The sequence below is a fragment of the Poromitra crassiceps genome, assembly GCF_964638095.1.
Source record: "Poromitra crassiceps genome assembly, chromosome: 12".
NCBI lineage: Eukaryota > Metazoa > Chordata > Actinopteri > Beryciformes > Melamphaidae > Poromitra > Poromitra crassiceps.
In genome coordinates this window covers 26,662,089-26,680,012 of record NC_139632.1, presented here as the reverse complement: position 1 = coordinate 26,680,012, position 17,924 = coordinate 26,662,089, and the positions used below count along the sequence as shown (strand labels likewise).

The 17,924-nt window shown below is 43.4% G+C and overlaps 2 protein-coding genes and 1 pseudogene across 5 annotated transcripts in view; 1 reads left to right on the top strand and 2 right to left on the bottom strand.

Annotated features, from left to right (window-relative positions):
- ptbp1b (polypyrimidine tract binding protein 1b) overlaps positions 1-212 on the bottom strand; it is a 44,552-nt gene extending 44,340 nt beyond the window's left edge. For both annotated transcript variants that reach the window (XM_083648006.1, XM_083648009.1), the window contains exon 1: positions 178-212. The gene's annotated coding sequence lies outside the window, so the exon portion shown is untranslated. The remainder of the gene's footprint in view (positions 1-177) is intronic.
- A 4,235-nt stretch (positions 213-4,447) lies between these two features.
- Positions 4,448-13,414, top strand: LOC310786563 (tetraspanin-33). 2 transcript variants are annotated; one of them, XM_083647783.1, is made up of 10 exons: positions 4,448-4,538; positions 5,212-5,269; positions 6,353-6,477; positions 6,985-7,059; positions 8,348-8,443; positions 8,630-8,758; positions 10,367-10,528; positions 10,990-12,508; positions 12,586-12,864; positions 13,343-13,414. In XM_083647783.1, exons 1-8 carry the CDS (start codon positions 4,482-4,484, stop codon positions 11,140-11,142), a joined length of 855 nt encoding a protein of 284 aa, XP_083503909.1. In that variant the 5' UTR covers positions 4,448-4,481; the 3' UTR covers positions 11,143-12,508; positions 12,586-12,864; positions 13,343-13,414. The 2 variants fall into 2 exon arrangements, with proteins under 2 accessions (XP_083503909.1, XP_083503908.1); XM_083647782.1 differs by having other exon boundaries at positions 10,990-12,864.
- Positions 13,415-13,533: 119 nt separating this feature from the next.
- Positions 13,534-16,658, bottom strand: LOC310786120 (cocaine- and amphetamine-regulated transcript protein pseudogene; annotated as a pseudogene). Its single transcript has 3 exons — positions 16,563-16,658; positions 14,773-14,856; positions 13,534-13,697 (listed from the first exon to the last, which is right to left on the bottom strand). The product of its transcript is annotated as a cocaine- and amphetamine-regulated transcript protein pseudogene (transcript).
- Positions 16,659-17,924: the final 1,266 nt, after the last annotated feature.

The following is a 17,924-nucleotide window of genomic DNA, read 5'->3' as shown; positions in this document are numbered from 1 at the left end:
GCTCTGTATTAGGCTACTACGACATTATTACAGCCACAGCTTCACCAACAGCTATGAGACCAGCTGCTACAAGTTCAAGCGGGTCAAACCGGGCTATGATTTGGCACGGATGCGTTTAAACCGGCAGGTAAGCGGGCTAAATGTTCTGGTGTACGGAGCCCGATGTTTGTCACTCACCCGTCCATTGCACAACACGGAACTACAGAGCAACAGGTTCCAGCAGCCTGGACGAGCCACCGCCTCCCTCCCCCTGTTATAACCTGACAAAATGGCGGCCAGCTGGAAGAGCTCCCGCGATTGGAGGAAAAGCAAAGTTTGTGGGCGTTCCAGGTGAGAGTCGCTCGGTGATTGGCTGGTTGAGCCGAGTGCACAACAACAAAGACCTCTGGATTCAGGAGGAGGGGCCCCATAGTCTACACAGAAGATGCAGTGGTGAATACATTACTGTCACGCCTCTCCGTCTGTAAATGTGGGCGTTGTCCCTGTTGAACGAACACATGAATGCAAACTCTCTCTCCTCCCTGTGCAGAGTCAGACACAGAAAAGTATCAGAAAGCGATGATCTATCAATGCTTTCCTTATTTTTTCTCTCAATTTGATTTTATTTCTGCAGCTGAGCCTCATCTTGCCATGTGTCTAACCACCTCTGGGTGACAGAGGGTCCAGGTTTTAGAAAATAAAATCCTCCTTTTCTGAAGCAAAATGGCCTGGGTCCTTCAAAACCTTCAAAATAAAAGATAAATAACCTCAAAAATAAAAGCACAGAACATGCGAAATAAAAGCCCCAACCCCCAAATTGTCGAAATAAAAGACCTTCAAAAGCCCAAAACCTTCCAAATAAAAGCCCAAAACCTTCCAAATAAAAGCACAGAACCTTCTAAATAAAAGCATAAATGTGTTGTACCGAGTCCCGGCAAACTAGATTTGAAGGCCGATATGCGGCCTTCAAATCTAGTTGCATAAAATGACATTTAGAACATAAAATTGATGTAATTTTGATTTCACCCCAAATCTAATAGCAGACAGTAGCTATGTGCTGTATTTGTGTGTATTGGGGTTTAGCTGATATGGTTTGTGCAACACGTCCTGGCTGATGTATACAAGTTTCCTGGCTCTTCCGGTCCCTTTCCGGATTCGGCCGCTGTAGGTTGTATTCTTCCGGTGTTGTTGTTGTGAATACATAATCTAGCGTAGCTAGCGTGAAAAATGGAAGCCAAATGGCATCATTCTCCGACTCACCTGTCTAGGGAAAGTGTGTCTATCCCACATCCGTTAACAGTAGACACATGGGAGGATAATATGGCTAAATGGCCCAACGTCACAGTAGGACTTGTTCGTATTTCGTTGAATCAATGTCGGTGGATGGCAATGCGATGGAAAATCTGAAAGCTCCAAAGCGTACCAATATCTCCACAGCAACAAAGTAGGTTGTGTGCTCACAACAATTACTATCAATGGTGCTCACCTACAAACACGACAGCTTTGTTAAATTTGAAGGCAAATGTTGAACCAAGCCAGTGTCTCAACAATTGGTAAATGGTAAATAGACTGTATAAATAGAAGTATTCAGTGTTTCCTATGTTCTTCTCAGACCCAAACTAAACATTTAGAGCATCACAGAAACTCTCCACTGACTGAACCCCGAGTGCGAGAGGCAGAGCAAGGCAGTACGTGGGGATTGGACCTGTGACCTTTCAGTAACGGGACAGTCTGTGGTGTCCTGTAGCCTGATGAATAATTGCTCAGCTCGCTGTATTTCAGGAAATTACTCTGTGTGTTGGAAGCAGATCCAGCTGGTCAACTATCAATAATTCACTTCAGACTGAGAACCAAACCTAACACCACACACCACACACCCCACACACACACACACACACACACACACACACACACACACACACACACACACACACACACACACACACACACACACACACACACACACACACACACACACACACACACACACACACACACACACACACACACACACATACACACATACACACAGCCAGCAACAGAACTGTTGGCTTATGAATATCAGCTTTACTTTAACTGGATCATTACAGCACTTTGAAAACTCTGTTGCTCTGGACGCGTCTTCATACCGAAATGACAAAATAGGCCTATTTCCATTGACTTCTGAAATGACATATATGAGCGATCCCGTGTCTTGTCATTTTTCGAAGCCACCGGTGAAGCAGGGGAGGCTACGATCTCTGAATATGTCACCAGGCTATTTCAATATCACACTGCCGTTACGTTAAAGTCAAGACCACTAGAGGTCAGATTGACGCTACTTCCTGGTTACAGCTTCCGACTCTTGTGTGTACAACACGTCAAGATCGAGGTCACGTTCGGAAACATTGGTCGTTTTAACCACCTTGAAAATAGACCCATGTTATTTTCCTTGTGAGGAGCAGGACTCGTAGTAGAAGTACTACTACAAGCACAATAGCTGTCATACAGTGATGTAGTGAAAAACAGGCCAAGCTCTCTGACCTCCAAACAGCAAACAATAGCCGACACACAAGCTGAACTGACGCCTAACCGTTCACACAAGAAGTCTTCTCTTTTCCTCTCAGCGCCTCCTCGGCGCGCCTTGAACCGGCCCAGAACTCCCATTGACTTCATGCCTGGTAGCTTCAAGCTTCACACGTCACGCTTGGAAAATAGGCGTGAATCCTGAACGATCGCTTGACCAAGGCGTGAGCGTGGCTTTGGTGTGACGCGCACGCGGGTGGTGTGAACGGCTTCATAGCTTCACCTGTTAACAAATGAAACTTGTGGCTTCAGCGTAGGTTGAGTGTTGCTATAGTGTGAACGGGGGCTTAGTGCCCGTTCACCATTCATATATTTCCATACTTCAGATTAGCAGCCTATGGAATTTGAATCAATTAACCCCAATCCCCTCAGGCTGCTGGACTCGCCTGAGCACAGCGTGAGTGACACCTGGTGTTGGGATGTGAGCGTCACACCTGCTGTCCCAGCGGTCACAGGAGTGAGACTCACTAAACGACATGTCTCCGGATGGTCTGGATGCTGCGTCCTGACGCTGCCTTCCACAAGCTAACATGTTCAATTGAAAATAGGAACCTACAACAATAGTTATATTACATGGATGACGAACAGTACAACAGAGAAGGGTAATTAATTACATAATCTGCATTGGCAAAAAAGAAAAAAGAAAAAAAGTGCTTTCCCTCAGACCCCATGTCCTCATATGAGGACATTCAATTTTGGCTTTGCTGTGCCATAGCCTACAGTAGGCTACTATGCATAATTTCTGTTGACTGAGGCCGACTGAAGACCTGTACTCAAATGAGGAAACGTAGAATATGCACATCCCCAGAGTTTTGGAAAATAACTGGTGCTGGGCCGAAAAAAAGACGCAATTAGAGAAAGGAATGTCCACACACAGTATAATGCTGATCCCGTGCTGTATTCTCCCCTCCAACAAACAAACGTTTCGAAGGGCGAAACATCGTTTTTTTGTTTGAGGGGAGAATTGGAATGAAGTATGGCTGCACTTTCTTTACTGTACTCAAATGAGGACCGTTTTTGCTGCCATCTAGTGGTGTCAGTGGCACCACCCACCTGATGAGAGAGGTTGTAAACGAGGCCATCCGTCTGTCCGTCACCAGAAACAGAAAGTCGTTTTACACGACATAAATCCACTTGCACAGCCCCCTCATGTGGTGTGGTGTTCACGACTTGGTATGTGGAATCTTTCTGAAAGCTTCGAGCTCAAGACAATGCGGACGCATTGGACAGTTAAATATTGACATTTTAGCTGTATCGAGCTTTTCATAGTCATTTTATAATATGTCTGAGGAACATGTTGATATTCTCAACCGTCTCATATTGTTTTCCTCTGTCATTATGCCTTTGCATTTCCTACATTAACCTCACTAGCTATAGTGGTAGCCTAGCTACATTGTCAACTGCACATGCATTGCGGGTGGTCGGCATAGTACACAACTTCCGGTCTCGTAATCACGGTAAACACGAGCCCAATTGAACGAAGCATGTGACCCACCCAGTCTGCTCAGCCATCACTGCATGACGTCATTGCTCGAGTGACATCACATAGGTAATTAGGGCAATTACCTAATTAAAAAATCAGGTCACCTGCACGGGTGCTCTTTATCTTTACACTCCCTGTCGGTTTCAGCCCGATCGCAGATAGATATCGCTTCCAAATACATATCTGGGATGTTTTTGCTTGACCTTTGCTATAAGCACAATATCAGATGTGAACCTCACCTGAACCCAGGCATTCACAGGGTGAAGCTGACAGGCAGGAGGGAGATGAGTTTGTTTCCTCCATCATGCTTGCTGTCATTCCAACGGCGCTCAGCCGGGGAGAGGAATGCGTAGTGCAGGCCGCCACACGCCACCACCACACGCCCCAGCCTTCACTAACCACCAGAGAGTGTCTCTGAGGTCCAAGTGAACAGCCACCGCCAACAGTCGTGGATATGAGAGGATACAGAGCCATCAAGTACACTCTGTTCGTCTGCTGTTACATCTTCTGGGTGAGTTTCTGTGACAAAAAGTGTTTTCTGTGTGACCAGCCTCTTCTCGGAAAGCTCCATTGAGGATAAAATGTCACTTTTTACGGTTGATTTCTCAATATTTACACTGTAAATGGGTTCATCATTCAAAAGCTAACTAGTTAGGCTATAGAGGACTTATTAAGCTAACGTCTTTAATAATACCCAGCAGTGGGTTTACAGAGCAGGTGTCATGTTTTCATTTATTCTAGTTGCCCCCCCAACCAAAGGGGGTACTATAATGGCTCAGTCTCCTTCCACTGTTCGCTCATTCGGTTGTTTGTTAGTCACACTGTAATGTTGACTTTGTGCCGCTAGGGGGCGGCATTGACAATGGCTGGGACTGACCCAAGGGTGGAATTACATCACTGGTGGGGGAGATGTTTACTATATTATGCTTGTTTTGGAAGGAAACTTTACAGAAGTGAAAAAGTTAAATGGCATTAGTAGTAGCTGTAGTCAGTCCAGACTATACAGGGCGTTAATTTAACCATCACTACGATCAACTCAAATCCTTGTAGTAGACAAAAAGACAGATGTTTTAAATACGATCTGATAGGTGTCATGTATCGACCAGGTGGCTCACATGATCTTAACCTGCCAGTCTGCATGTGTGATGTGACCGTCCAGATGCGTCTCTCTCTCTCTGCTGCAGGTGGTGAGCGCCGTCCTCACAGCCGTGGGGATCTACGCCAAGGCTGCCAAGGAGAAAGGTCAAATAACATAGGCCTGTCCATATGATTTATTAGTAACACCAGATGATATGAATTGTATTTTCTTACACACAGAATAATTATTAATTTGAGCTAGCAATGTATTATTGTATTTTATAACTAATAGCTACATTTAATGTATGCTTTGACCATTTTAACAATTTTCTATTGTCTATTATCACATGAAAAAATATGTAGCCTACCTACAGTACTCCACCCAGGGAAATCCATACTTACCTTGTCCATTTGTCACACTTAGTCCATGCTTACCTACTCCACTGTCCTATTTGAATGTTAAATGCATAATACATGTTTTTGCATTGATAAATTGTGGTTTGGTGTGGTTCATCAGGTGTGACACTATTTATCATATGGTTTGACAGTCAAAATTGGCAATGAAAGTGACAATAAAAATTGCTTTTTTAGTGATAAATCATAAAAATCTCAATGGAACACATGGAAAAGTGTCAGCAAGAGTGACAAGCATGTTAGATTTATAACAGGGTTTGTCAGAATTAAACTAAAATATATTGAAAAAATTTGACATTATGTTGTACGTAAGGAAATGCTGGATTTTAAGATTGTAATGATAAAGACTCATGATGAAGTGAGTTACTTACAAAAAGTAAACCCCATTTTAATTTTCTATACAATAACTTTCGTGCCACACCATATGATTGATTTTAGGGACTAATACAACAAATTGGTGAATAAATTAATATTCCAATACAAAATACAACATATACCTGTATTTTTGGAAATCTAAGAGAGTCAGTACTATTGTGTGCAATATGTTTCAGGGGCATATGTCAACCACCCATTTGCATGCATGCTTTACAGTTACACCATACAAACCTTTACCTCAACCATCCAAATCTGTGTAGACTGATGTAGTCATTGTAAAAGGCATGCTACTGAAATGGATGTGTGCTATTGGCTGATCTTTGTGGTTTCTTGTTATGACAGTGACTGAGAGGTTAAAGCTGTGTGTGTGTGTGTGTGTGTGTGTGTGTGTGTGTGTGTGTGTGTGTGTGTGTGTGTGTGTGTGTGTGTGTGTGTGTGTGTGTGTGTGTGTGTGTGTAGATGTGGTGGACACCCTGACAGTAGACCCAGCCTTGCTGCTGATCGTGGTTGGCTCGGTGATGTTCACGGTAACGTTCCTGGGCTGCTGCGGTGCGCTGCGTAACGCCACCTGCCTGCTGAAGACGGTAGGCTACAGTATGACACACCCACCCCACACCTGCTCCCATACATCCAATACACTCAGATATATCGATCACACCGACATAGCAGTTGCACTAACAGGGTTTGACTGATATCATTTGATTAGACTTACTGTATAGATTTGATATGGGTACACATAGTTTAACAGTTAAATTACTTTATAGGCTACTATTTGGGTTCTCAGGAAGCCCTGAGATGCAAGTGAGTAGCCTAGCCTACAAAAAAAAAGTCTGGTGATCTGTTTAGATGAAGTCTGATCTATGTTGAACATGTGAAAACATGTGAAAACAGTTTTGGCAGATGATTTCTTTGCGTTTGTTGTTGTAATACTCATTCTGGTCACAAGAGTGCATCTCTACCCCATGTTCTATAGGACTAAAAAGCATTCATGTTAATTTCCAATGGCTCATATCTCTCTGCTCTCCAATAAAGTAAAAATATACCCAAAGATAATTTTTAAGGACAGATGAATACTCTGCTGGTTGTCTCAGTTCCTAGGCATACTGGTGGTCATCCTCCTGCTCCAGATAGCTGCAGCCGTCCTGGGCTACCTCTTCACTGACAAGGTGACGGCACACTGGGCTGATTCAAAAGACAATTAAAACACGTGATGTCATGAAGGTGACATCAGACTGGGCTGATTCAAAAGATGATTAAAACTCATAATGTCATGAAGCACACATGGACAAGTTCACCAATCTCATGATGCGATGGGGATACTTGTCGCCAGATTAGAGCAGACTGATCATAGATGTTTGTTTGGTAATCAATAGTGAATTTACAGGCCTTAATGTACCTTATAGGCTATTTTATTTCCTGGTATAACTATAGCAATCCTATTATGATATGCTGGTATGCAGTAGTACTACAGATCCCATGAAGGGCCATTAAGAGAAAAATAATTTATGTCATGGCCACGATTTACTGTTACATGCGCACAATATGCAATTAGTTCCCTTGATCTGGTTAAAATGCCCAGGACGACCTTTTGGTTTATGAATCGTGCCCACGAGATACACTTTGTTGCCTTGATTTCCTTGAGGAAACAAAGTTTGCCAAAATTTTACAAAAGTTTGCAAAATTGCCAAAATGTGCCCTCAGAATAGTGACACGGTGCTCTGGATAGATAACATGCGCTCTTCACGAGCTTCTAAAGAGTGAGTCAGTCCCAGATTGGTGATTGTGTGTGGCTGTGCTGTCCTGGCTGTTGCAGACACCTGCTGTGTTTACATGGCCTGAAGGATAAGTGGCTAAATATGTTGTGATATTTGGGGGATATGCCTTCAGTGTAAACAGACATGTTAACATATGAATTCCTTATAGGCCTGTCTGCTTCTGCTATACCTAAAAGTTACATTTAAATAGCATTTTTTCCTAACTTCACAGTTTAAAGAAATTGATGGAACAAATTGTATCTCATCTGCATGAATGGACTAAAATGTGCACACGTCACACCCAGGACATGCACCAGCCTAACCACCCGCTCCACCACATCCTCCCTCCTAGTAAGGAAGAAAGGACTGGCCGTGTTCTGCGCAAAGGCAATCAGTTGTCATTGCCAAAAAACCAGAACAAATAGACTGAGAAACTCCATCATCTCTTGTGGCATCAGGCTTTTTAATCAGCTGTAATTTTGGGTAATATTGATTGCATTTTGATGTTAGGGTTTGTTTTAATTAATGCATAATCATGTATAATATATATTATATTATTATATAGTCTTTTATTTCAAATGTATATTCTGCATAATTCAATCTTGTATTGCAAGTCAGAATGATTAAATTCAAACTCATTACAGTCAATCGTTGACTCAATATAACTTTTTTTCTCTCTGAACTGGCTGGTGTTGTCTAGGTGATGGAGCGGACAGAGAAGCTGATGAAGAAGGCTGTGGTCCGCTACAGAGAGGACCGGGACCTGGAGAACGTCATCGACTTCATCCAGAAGAAGGTCAAGCACTTTAACAAAGAATAAAAGACTGGTCTTCTCTTCAAATGTTTCACAACTCTTTTGATAAACTTGTATTTAAATGATAGCCTATATGTTTTTCTGGAGTGATCCTTAATGAGTTGAAGACCTGAAAGGAATAGTTCACCTAAAATTTAAAATGTGGTTGTTTCTGCGGCCGTGTTTCAGTTCCAGTGCTGTGGTGTTGAGTCGTATCAGGACTGGTCCCAGAATGTCTACTTTGAGTGTGCAGACTCGAACCCCAGCCTGGAGGCCTGTGGCGTGCCCTTCTCCTGCTGCATACAACTGCAAAACCAGGTCAGGACTGGGCACACTTCATGGTTAAAGAAACTTGAGACTGGAAGGTTGCCGGTTCAAAACCTGTTGCAGAATAATCTGGGTGAGGGAAGAGAATAAAACGAGACACAACGATGGACAGAAAGACTCAATTCAGTCAAACTGGAACTGTGTTGAAATGAAAACATGTGATGTCTTTTGTTATGGTTCCTCTGATGTTCATATTATTATGGATGTGTTGCATCCTACAGGAGATATGAACATCCAGAAACATCTGATGTCAGCAGAGATTAAGAACTGAGCATGATGTTCTGCAGTGTGAACAGAGCCTAAAATTATGCACTGCAAAAACTGTCCATCTTAAAGGAACAGTTGACCCCAAAATCAAAAATACATATCTTTCCTCTTACCCGTAGAGCTATTTACCCATCTGTTTTGGTGTGAGTTACCGAGTTTTGGAGATACCGGCCGCAGAGATGCCATCTCTCCAATAGGTTGTTTTCAGGTGAAGTCACGTCAAGATGGCACCCGGGGCAAGACCATTGACCATTGGCTTGTTTGCAAACCACATGATCATGCTGGGTGGCAACCAACAGCAGGCTACATAGGAAAGCACTAGCAAAATCAGACAATTTGCTGGAAAAATCGCTTCTTTTCATTGTGTAGACGGTTTTCACCAGACCGCAACCCCACAGCACTTCCTTTTTCTCAGCATTCGGCAAACTGCAGAAATATTCACTCAACATCGTTACTTTTGTTTTCGCCGCTCAGCTGTATAGACGGTTTTCACGGAATGGTCAGTCCTGCACTTGAATGTTTTTTTTTGTTTTATGTCCATAGCAAACACTGCAACAGGAAGTGAGCGGGGGTTCAATTTAGAATGTTTTTGTTGTCAAGTTAAAACCGTCTATATCCACCTTATTTTTGTGAGGCTCCCGCTGTAAAATAATTATGGGAGCAATATCCAGTCTAGAACGTGAGCAGCTGTGTTTACGCTGGCTTGACACTGCCTGGATAGTACTCTGCACTGCAGCCCATGACTGCAGCGCGTGCCTCCTCGCATCGCATTTCCTTGTCGAACTCCGACGTTAAAAGTTTGCTCGTCACAAAATAACACTCATTTTGGGAATGTAGCCTAATGATGTTATCTATCACATCCGCTAACCTGTTGCTCGTTGAACAAGTCGGCATTTATCAGCTCAGCTGCACCGTTTACAGACGGGTACATTAGACGGGCTGTGTTGTGTCAAGCTAGACGTAACGGGGGAAGAGGACAGCAGAAGGAAGCAGCACCCATGGTGCATCATGGCCGCCAAAAATATTGGTGGATAGATTATTATCCTATTTATGTTTTGCAATCTTCTGGCGATACCTGCAGTGTGGAGTGGCATCCAACCCTCTTGCATACTCGCTTTTCTCCATTCTCAATAGTAGCTCTGGGAGAGCTGCCGCACAGGGCCCAGTGATGCCATCGCCATCATCAGAATCATGTGGTTGGAAAATGAAAATGAAGATACTATTACATCAAGCCCTTCTAATATCCCAGCTGTGTGTGTGTGTGTGTGTGTGTGTGTGTGTGTGTGTGTGTGTGTGTGTGTGTGTGTGTGTGTGTGTGTGTGTGTGTGTTAGACGGTGCTGAACACCATGTGTGGTTATGAGGTGCAGCAGCTGGATCCCCCCTTGGCCCAGGCAGACATCTTCACGGTGGGCTGTCTGGAGAAGATCGTCTGGTGGACCAAACACAACCTGCTGCTGGTGGCCGGTCTGACCGCTGGCCTGCTGCTGCTGGAGGTGACGCACGCTCAAACTGCTAAAGCATTACCTGAAGATCTCATTCGCAGCTTGTCAAATCCTGACGTTTGGTCAGGACCCCTTGGCGTCACTTTTTAACACACTGGCCATTTTTCACCATTTTTCAATGGAAGTCTTGCTTGCTATTGAGCTGAATCTCATGGGCAGGTCCTACGCTGAAATATGTAAGAATAGACATCTGTATTGGCCAGTCTCAAAAAGTTTTGGATTCGCAAACCAAAAGTTTTGGATTCGCAAACAAAAGTTTTGGATTAGTAATAATACATTTTTAATCACACATTTATTTTACTTGCAATAAAACACATTTTTATTGTGAGATTTGCTCTCAAACCTATTCTGTTTGATTGCATGTAACGATACAAAAGTAACTCCATAGTGAATGAGCAGGTGAATAGAGTTTGGACAGCAGCCATCTTGATCCTGTGTGTCTCCTCTGGCAGGTGTGTATGATTGGCCTGGCTGCTGCTCAGGTGTCCAGGATAAAGAAGGTCCAGGAGCTGAAGAAACGCAGCGAGGGCAGAACCCAGCCAGGCAGGAAGGACAGCTACTGGTACCCTGCTTTCACCGACTTCACCGACCTCACCGACCAATGATAGCCGAGCTTGTGACCTCACCGACCAATGACAGCCAACTTCACCGACCTCAGGACCAATGGCAGCCGACTTCACCGACCAATGACAGCCGACTTCACCGACCAATGACAGCCGACTTCACCGACCAACGACAGCCGACTTCACCGACCAATGACAGCCGACTTCACCGACCAATGACAGCCGACTTCACCGACCTCATGACCAATGACAGACGAGCTCCTGACCTCACCGACCAAGAGTACCGCAGGGATGACATATTTTTGTAGGCCAACCCAGAAGTTAGCATCGTGCTCGATTCCATTGTCTGGAAGTCACTGGGTTTTTTCTATGGGGATTTTGGTTAGATGCCTAAAATAAGGTCTGTGGTTAACAAAAGTTTATGAAACTGCGACCTTTGTGTTCAGCAAGATAATCTTAACAAATGAGGACCACTTTTATTAATTTTGAAGCGTAAATGCGATCGTCAGCTGGAGGCTAAGCTAACGCCTAGCTAGCTGTGGAAACGGATCTGACTTCAGATCAGTCTGGGTGATCTCTCTCTTCTCTTCTGTCAGAAGGATGGAGGATGCAGTTGAATCAGACGGAGTGAGACGTGCTCTGTGTGAACCGTCCCTTTAAACTGTGGCAAATAACCTAATGCTGCGTTCGTTTATGGCTGGAGGTGGCAAGTGTCAAATGCATCATCTACGTGTGTTCGAGCTTCAAGAGTTCAAGTCGCAAAATGGATGCTAAAGCATCAGCTGACAACAAATAATAACATTAACATTTAATTGTATGGTTTTAACCAACTACTTTATTGGTATGCTGATTGGTCTGAAAGCATAGCTACTATTGTGAAAATAAAAAAAATATATATATTTTTAGCCAAAAATGTGTTTTAAATTCATACAATCTTGGGTGGCCATGTTTAAATTCGTGTTGGGCAAGTTTCTTTCAAAATGTAATACTGGTATACTACATATTACTAGTTACATTACATTATTACTGTCTGTGTAGAGTAACTCATTACTTATTACACTACTTTTGCATTACTCTCACCAAAATAACAGCAGTAGCAGAATGGCATCGCCACTCCGGAACCATCCCAAAAAATAATTGCAACCGTCTTAAAGTCAGTGTAAACTGTCACAAAATTCTGAATGTTATCTTTTTCCTTTGTTATTGTCATCTATAGTGGTTATTTGCATAAAAAAAACAGTTTGATTAGGAAACGATTGTATCTTTATGCTTTGATAAAAAAAAATATATAATTTGTAACTTATGTTAGTTGACAAAGTAACTGGTATAATATTACTGAAATCCTATTAGTAATAAGTTATATTACTGAGTTGCTGCTAAAAGTAGGCTAATATATTACATGTAATAGGCCTACCCTAACCCTACCCCCAACACTATTGAGATTATGTCAAACGACAAGCCAAGTTTGCGAGTAGGAACTCTGAGTTAACGTGGCGTTTTACTTGATTTTTCCTAGTAGCAAGTGGCAATTCGCGACCTCCGAGTTACAAGTGAACCAACCTTTCCCAATGTGTGAATGTATAGCTAGGTTAATACTGTACTTTATGTGTGTTTGTACAATTTGTACTGACTTCCTCATGTACGTTTTGCTTTTATGTGAAGCACATTGTTTCCCTGTGTAGAAAATGAGCTGTATATAAATAAACTTTTATTTACCAAAGATCCAGAGAATAAATGTCATTTTAAACATGTGACCGAGTGAGTGTTTAAAGGATCAGTGTGTAGAATTTAGTGGCATCTAGCGGAGTGGACTTGCAGAAATGGAATATAATAATTAGTATATAATCACCTGAAAATAAGAATAGTGTTTTTGTTACCTTAGAAAGAGCCCTTTACCTATAGTGAGCAGGTCCTCTTCCACGGAGCCCACAGCAGCCCAAAAGGAAACCAAACCAAGAACCAAACAAGTGTTTTTTGCTATATTCATGGCCGCTGCCTGTAGGTTATCCTACATGGCAACCCAATCACCAGGATAAAATGTCGGCATTGTACATTTATAGAATCCACGGAAATTGGTGTGGCTCAGAACCCTAGACTGGTACATTTCTTTGGATTCTACGTACAATGCCGACAAACGACTGGGCTGTACACGGAGGAATATTCAGTTGGATGCAATCTGCAACCTCACCACTAGATGCCACTAAAACACTACCCACTGTAAAATAAATATGAATGAATCTAGTCTTAACACTTCACCATGTTTAGATTGTAGAAGGATGAAAGACAAGTGCCAATTTTAAAAAGGTGTGTTTATTCATCTCTGTCTAGAACAGAACATGGTTCTCCTGGTAGAACAGGTTATCCTGGTAGAACATGGTTCTCCTGGTAGAACAGGTTCTCCTGGTAGAACCTAGTCTCCGGACAGAACTTGGTTCTCCTTGTAGAACAGGTTCTCCCAACACGTGGTTCTCGTAGTATAACGTGTTCTAGGCCAGGCACTTGAGAACGGTGAAGTCACAGGCGGTTCCTCTGGAGCAGCCACACAGCTTCCCGATCCTGGAGCCTTTACGAACTGCACACTGCTCGCCTGTGTCACACTGACACACACACATTTTAGCACCCCATGACACACATTAAGAAAATATAACATCCTGCCTACCCAAGGGGTTTGCCTTCTGAAGTGAACATTTTGCAAAAGACTTTTGCAACTTTCCTAATCCGTTTTTAATTCAAAGTTACAAGTTAGTCTTACAGTAATTCCACAACATAACAGTAATTTCTACAACAGCATGAGTGAATACTGGATTCTGATTGGCTAGCAACAGTGGTAAATAGGCCAACAATCTACAGTTCGGCTCCAACCGCAGTATCACTCCGCTCCCTGTGCTGACTCCGCCCACTGTTAGCCTGTCAGTCTGCAAATCTCTAACAAGGAAATGGCCGATCTCTAACAAGGAAATGTCCGATTTCGTAGTAACGTTTGATTTACTGGGTGGATTGAGTTTTGAGCAGTGGTTAGATGAAGATGAAGGTGAAGTGAACAAAGAACGACATGGTGAAATTGGGGAGAGAGAACTGGCTGAGCTTGAGTTGTCACGAGTTCGGACTAGCGGGAGGTCGGACTAGCGGGAGGTCGGACTAGCGCCCGGACCCCGAACCTGGGACTGTCAAACAAACAAACGCCCTCTGCCGTCACCAGATATCAACACACCACCACCAAAACGGGCTGCTTTAGATAACTGTTTAAATAACTGTACTTTTACAGGCAATGTATCAATAACTGTGAATCCCATTAAGGAATAGGTTAGTTGTTTTTTGGCTCAAAGGCAACTAAATGTTTAGTGCAATCATTGATCTTGTGTATGGAACTATATTCTGTGGCGGAAGGATAAATGTATTCTGAAACCAGTAATGATTGTAAATAAATGAATTGGATGTTACAATTGTGTATTTTTTATATTATTTGGTAGCTGTTGTAGAAAACAAATTTACCACTCGAGGTCGGGGATTGTGGCCACATTTACCACTGGTACAGGGTTTATAGCACTCGGCTTCGCCTCGTGCCACAACCCTGTACCAGTGGTAAATGTGGCCACAACCCCCTTCCTCTCGTGGTAAATGTGTTAAGTAACCAGCTGTAGATGATCAGACTGATGCATTAGAGGTTCTTACAGGAGGAACCCAGCCCAGTTTCTTCTCTGACGACGGCAGCTGCTTGTTCTTTAACTTCTGCAGAACCTCCTGTAGGGCTTCAATCTGTTGACAGCAGAGTATTCATTGAAGCAATCAACTATTCATTGAAAAACATTTATTACATGTAAAGTGCCACAAACATGCTTGTGTCGTCCCCCTCTCTCTCGCCAACACCCCCCCCCCCCCCACAGAGGCAGCCTTACCATTACTATTCACCTAATTTACCAAACTCCCACGGTAAAAAAGAAAAAGAAATAAGACACTGTTCACCTAATTTACCAAACTCCCACGGTAAAAAAAGAAAGAAAAAAGTGCACATCCGGGTTTCCCACAGCTGCGGCCTCGACGCTGAACGGCACCCGACACAGCTCTGTATTTTCATGCGTTTTGGACACTGCACAAAGGAGTTACATGTTACTTCCTGCGTGCACTGTGGAGTTAGAGAAGACCAAATAATTATATGTCAGGTCGCTGTATATCATGTAAAGCAGACCATGTACATTTTATGTAAATGGCATGCTGTTTGTCACATAAGGTTACATTTCTGTTGCCAGTAGGTGGTCCTACCCAAGTGAGGCATTAATGCATGTTATTGGACAAAGTTTTCCCCTCGCCCCCCCAAACACCACCCATAAGCCGCCAGCCACTAATCCTACCCACCCCTCGAATCCCAGCTTTCTAGCACCTTCCTATCCCTATGGGCCCTTTTCCCCAGCACCTTCCTATCCCTATGAGCCCTTTTCCCCAGCACCTTCCTATCCCTATGGGCCCTTTTCCCCCACCCCCCGAACAACACCATATGCCCCCACCCACTAATCCTACCCACCCCTCGAAACACAGCTTTCTAGCACCTTCCTATCCATATGGCCCCTTTTCCCTCACCGCACCACTTGCCCCCCCCCGCCCCCAAACACCACCATTATGTGTAGTCATGTTTCTTATAGTCTATTATGCAAACCCAATGAGTCCTCTACAAGTTTTTAGCTCTTTTTGCAACTGCTGCGCCTGTTGCTTAATGCACTTTTTATACCCTTTTTTTAAGTTTTGTTGTGATGCTTTTAAATGTCCATTTTATTCTATAGATAAATTGATTTATTCTATTATGCAGGGATGGAATGTTAAGTGTGCAGGGATGCAGTGTAAGTGTGCAGGGATGCAGTGTAAGTGTGCAGGGATGCAGTGTAAGTGTGCAGGGATGCAGTGTAAGTGTGCAGGGATGCAGTGTAAGTGAGCAGGGATGGAGTGTAAGTGTGCAGGGATGCAGTGTAAGTGTGCAACCCAATGAGTCCTCTATAAGTTTTTAGCTCTTTTTGCAACTGCTGCGCCTGTTGCTTAATGCACTTTTTATAAAGTTTTGTTGTGATGCCTTTAAATGTCCATTTTATTCTCTTCTTTTATTCTTTTATTTTCCTGTCAACCATTTTATGTGAAGCACTTTGAATTGCCTCTGTGTATGAAATGTGCTATACAAATAAACTTGACTTGACTTTATGAATTACTTACAAATGCTTACTAATGTATGAACAATGCTTTATAAATGATGAATTAAGTAGTTACTAATACTTAACTAATGCTTAATAGTGTAGTAGTTATTATAAAGTGTTACCTTGCTGGTAATGAATTCCAAACGAAGAATTCCAATTATGTGGTGAAAAGTGCCATAGTGGTCGAAAGACTATAAAGTTTAAACCACGGTAAAAATACAGAAAGATATAATAATACCACCACTGCGAGGAAAACGGACGATATGGCCCTATGTCTGTTCTCACCAGTTGTTTCTCTTCAGTCTTGACGGCGTCGGATGGCATGAGGACGACCAGCGCCCAGCAGGCGGCGCTGAGGAGGAGCAGCCTGCCAGTAACCATGGTGACGAGACCCGGGCAGAGGGATGCTGGAATGGGGCCGGTGTGATGGTGAGTTCTGGACTGCGGGTGCAGTGTGGGGAGGTTTTATAGCGGCCAGGCGGTGCTCTGGTGTTTACCGTCTGATGATGAGACTGACCTCAGACGTCAGACAGGTGAGGTGGAGCTAAGGAAACTACTGTAATTAGAAGCAGGCTTCAGGCTAAATAATACCGCCTCTTCGAGATTAAAGGAACAGTTAGCATAGCATATAGCAGCCTTCTCCAAAACAACTGAAGTCAATGGGGACCTTTAGTAGCCTGGTAAAAAACAAACATCCTAATAACATGATCTCACATTCTGTTTCACTCTGCATCAGCAGTGGTGGAAATGGGTGTCGGGGAATGGAGTTCCCAGGTTAAAAGTCGAACGGGGTTCCCCCTAAAAAAAGAAGGAAGAAAAACCGTCGGCTGAAATCACTGTCTTTCACGAGCTGTAGCGGGCCAATTTTTAAAGCCAGAGTGAATAGGGTGGGACGTACTTGTCTTGACAGACAACTCCTTCAACCAATCAGCGTCGCTAAATCCATTCGGAAGAACAGCCTTTTCCACCAAGGAACTCCGCTGCTGCATACTCTCCTTCTTCTTAATGTGGTTATTGAGTCTATTTTCTGCAAGGCTAACGTTTTTTCTTTAAAGATGTTCGTTCAAGAAGGGCCCAGGAGTAGCTCGGTGTGTTTTTAGTCTCTGTCGAAAGATGGGCAGTGATTCGACCGTCCTGACCGAAGGGGGGAGCTGCATGGTGCCACCATTGTGGCACCAGTGTTTAACACAACACAATGTTTAACAGAGTTTTAGAGGATTGTTCCTTTAAGAAAAAGATTGTGTGGTCTGATGTGTGCATGTGTGTCACTGTTCACGTCAAAGTACACAGGAAGCTTTAATATCCTGCTGCATCACATCCTGAACACAGAGCCATCACAAGGAGCCCTGCATCAAACATGACCCCCTGTTTAACAGGGCCAGGGGTCAGACACCTTTCATTATTTCAATTTAACTTCCAACCAGCAGTGAAATTAGAACATTTCCAGACACAAACGCATACACACACACACACACACATGCGCGCACATGCACGCCAGAGATGGGGACTTGGACTTGGGTCCAATCCCAAGTCACCCCTTCGCCCTTAAGCCTCCGTTTTGCATGTTCACGTGGAGGGGTAGGGTGTCCCGATTGTTTTTTGCATCAGATTATTTATATACTATAAGAAAGAAAGAGAGTTGGAGAA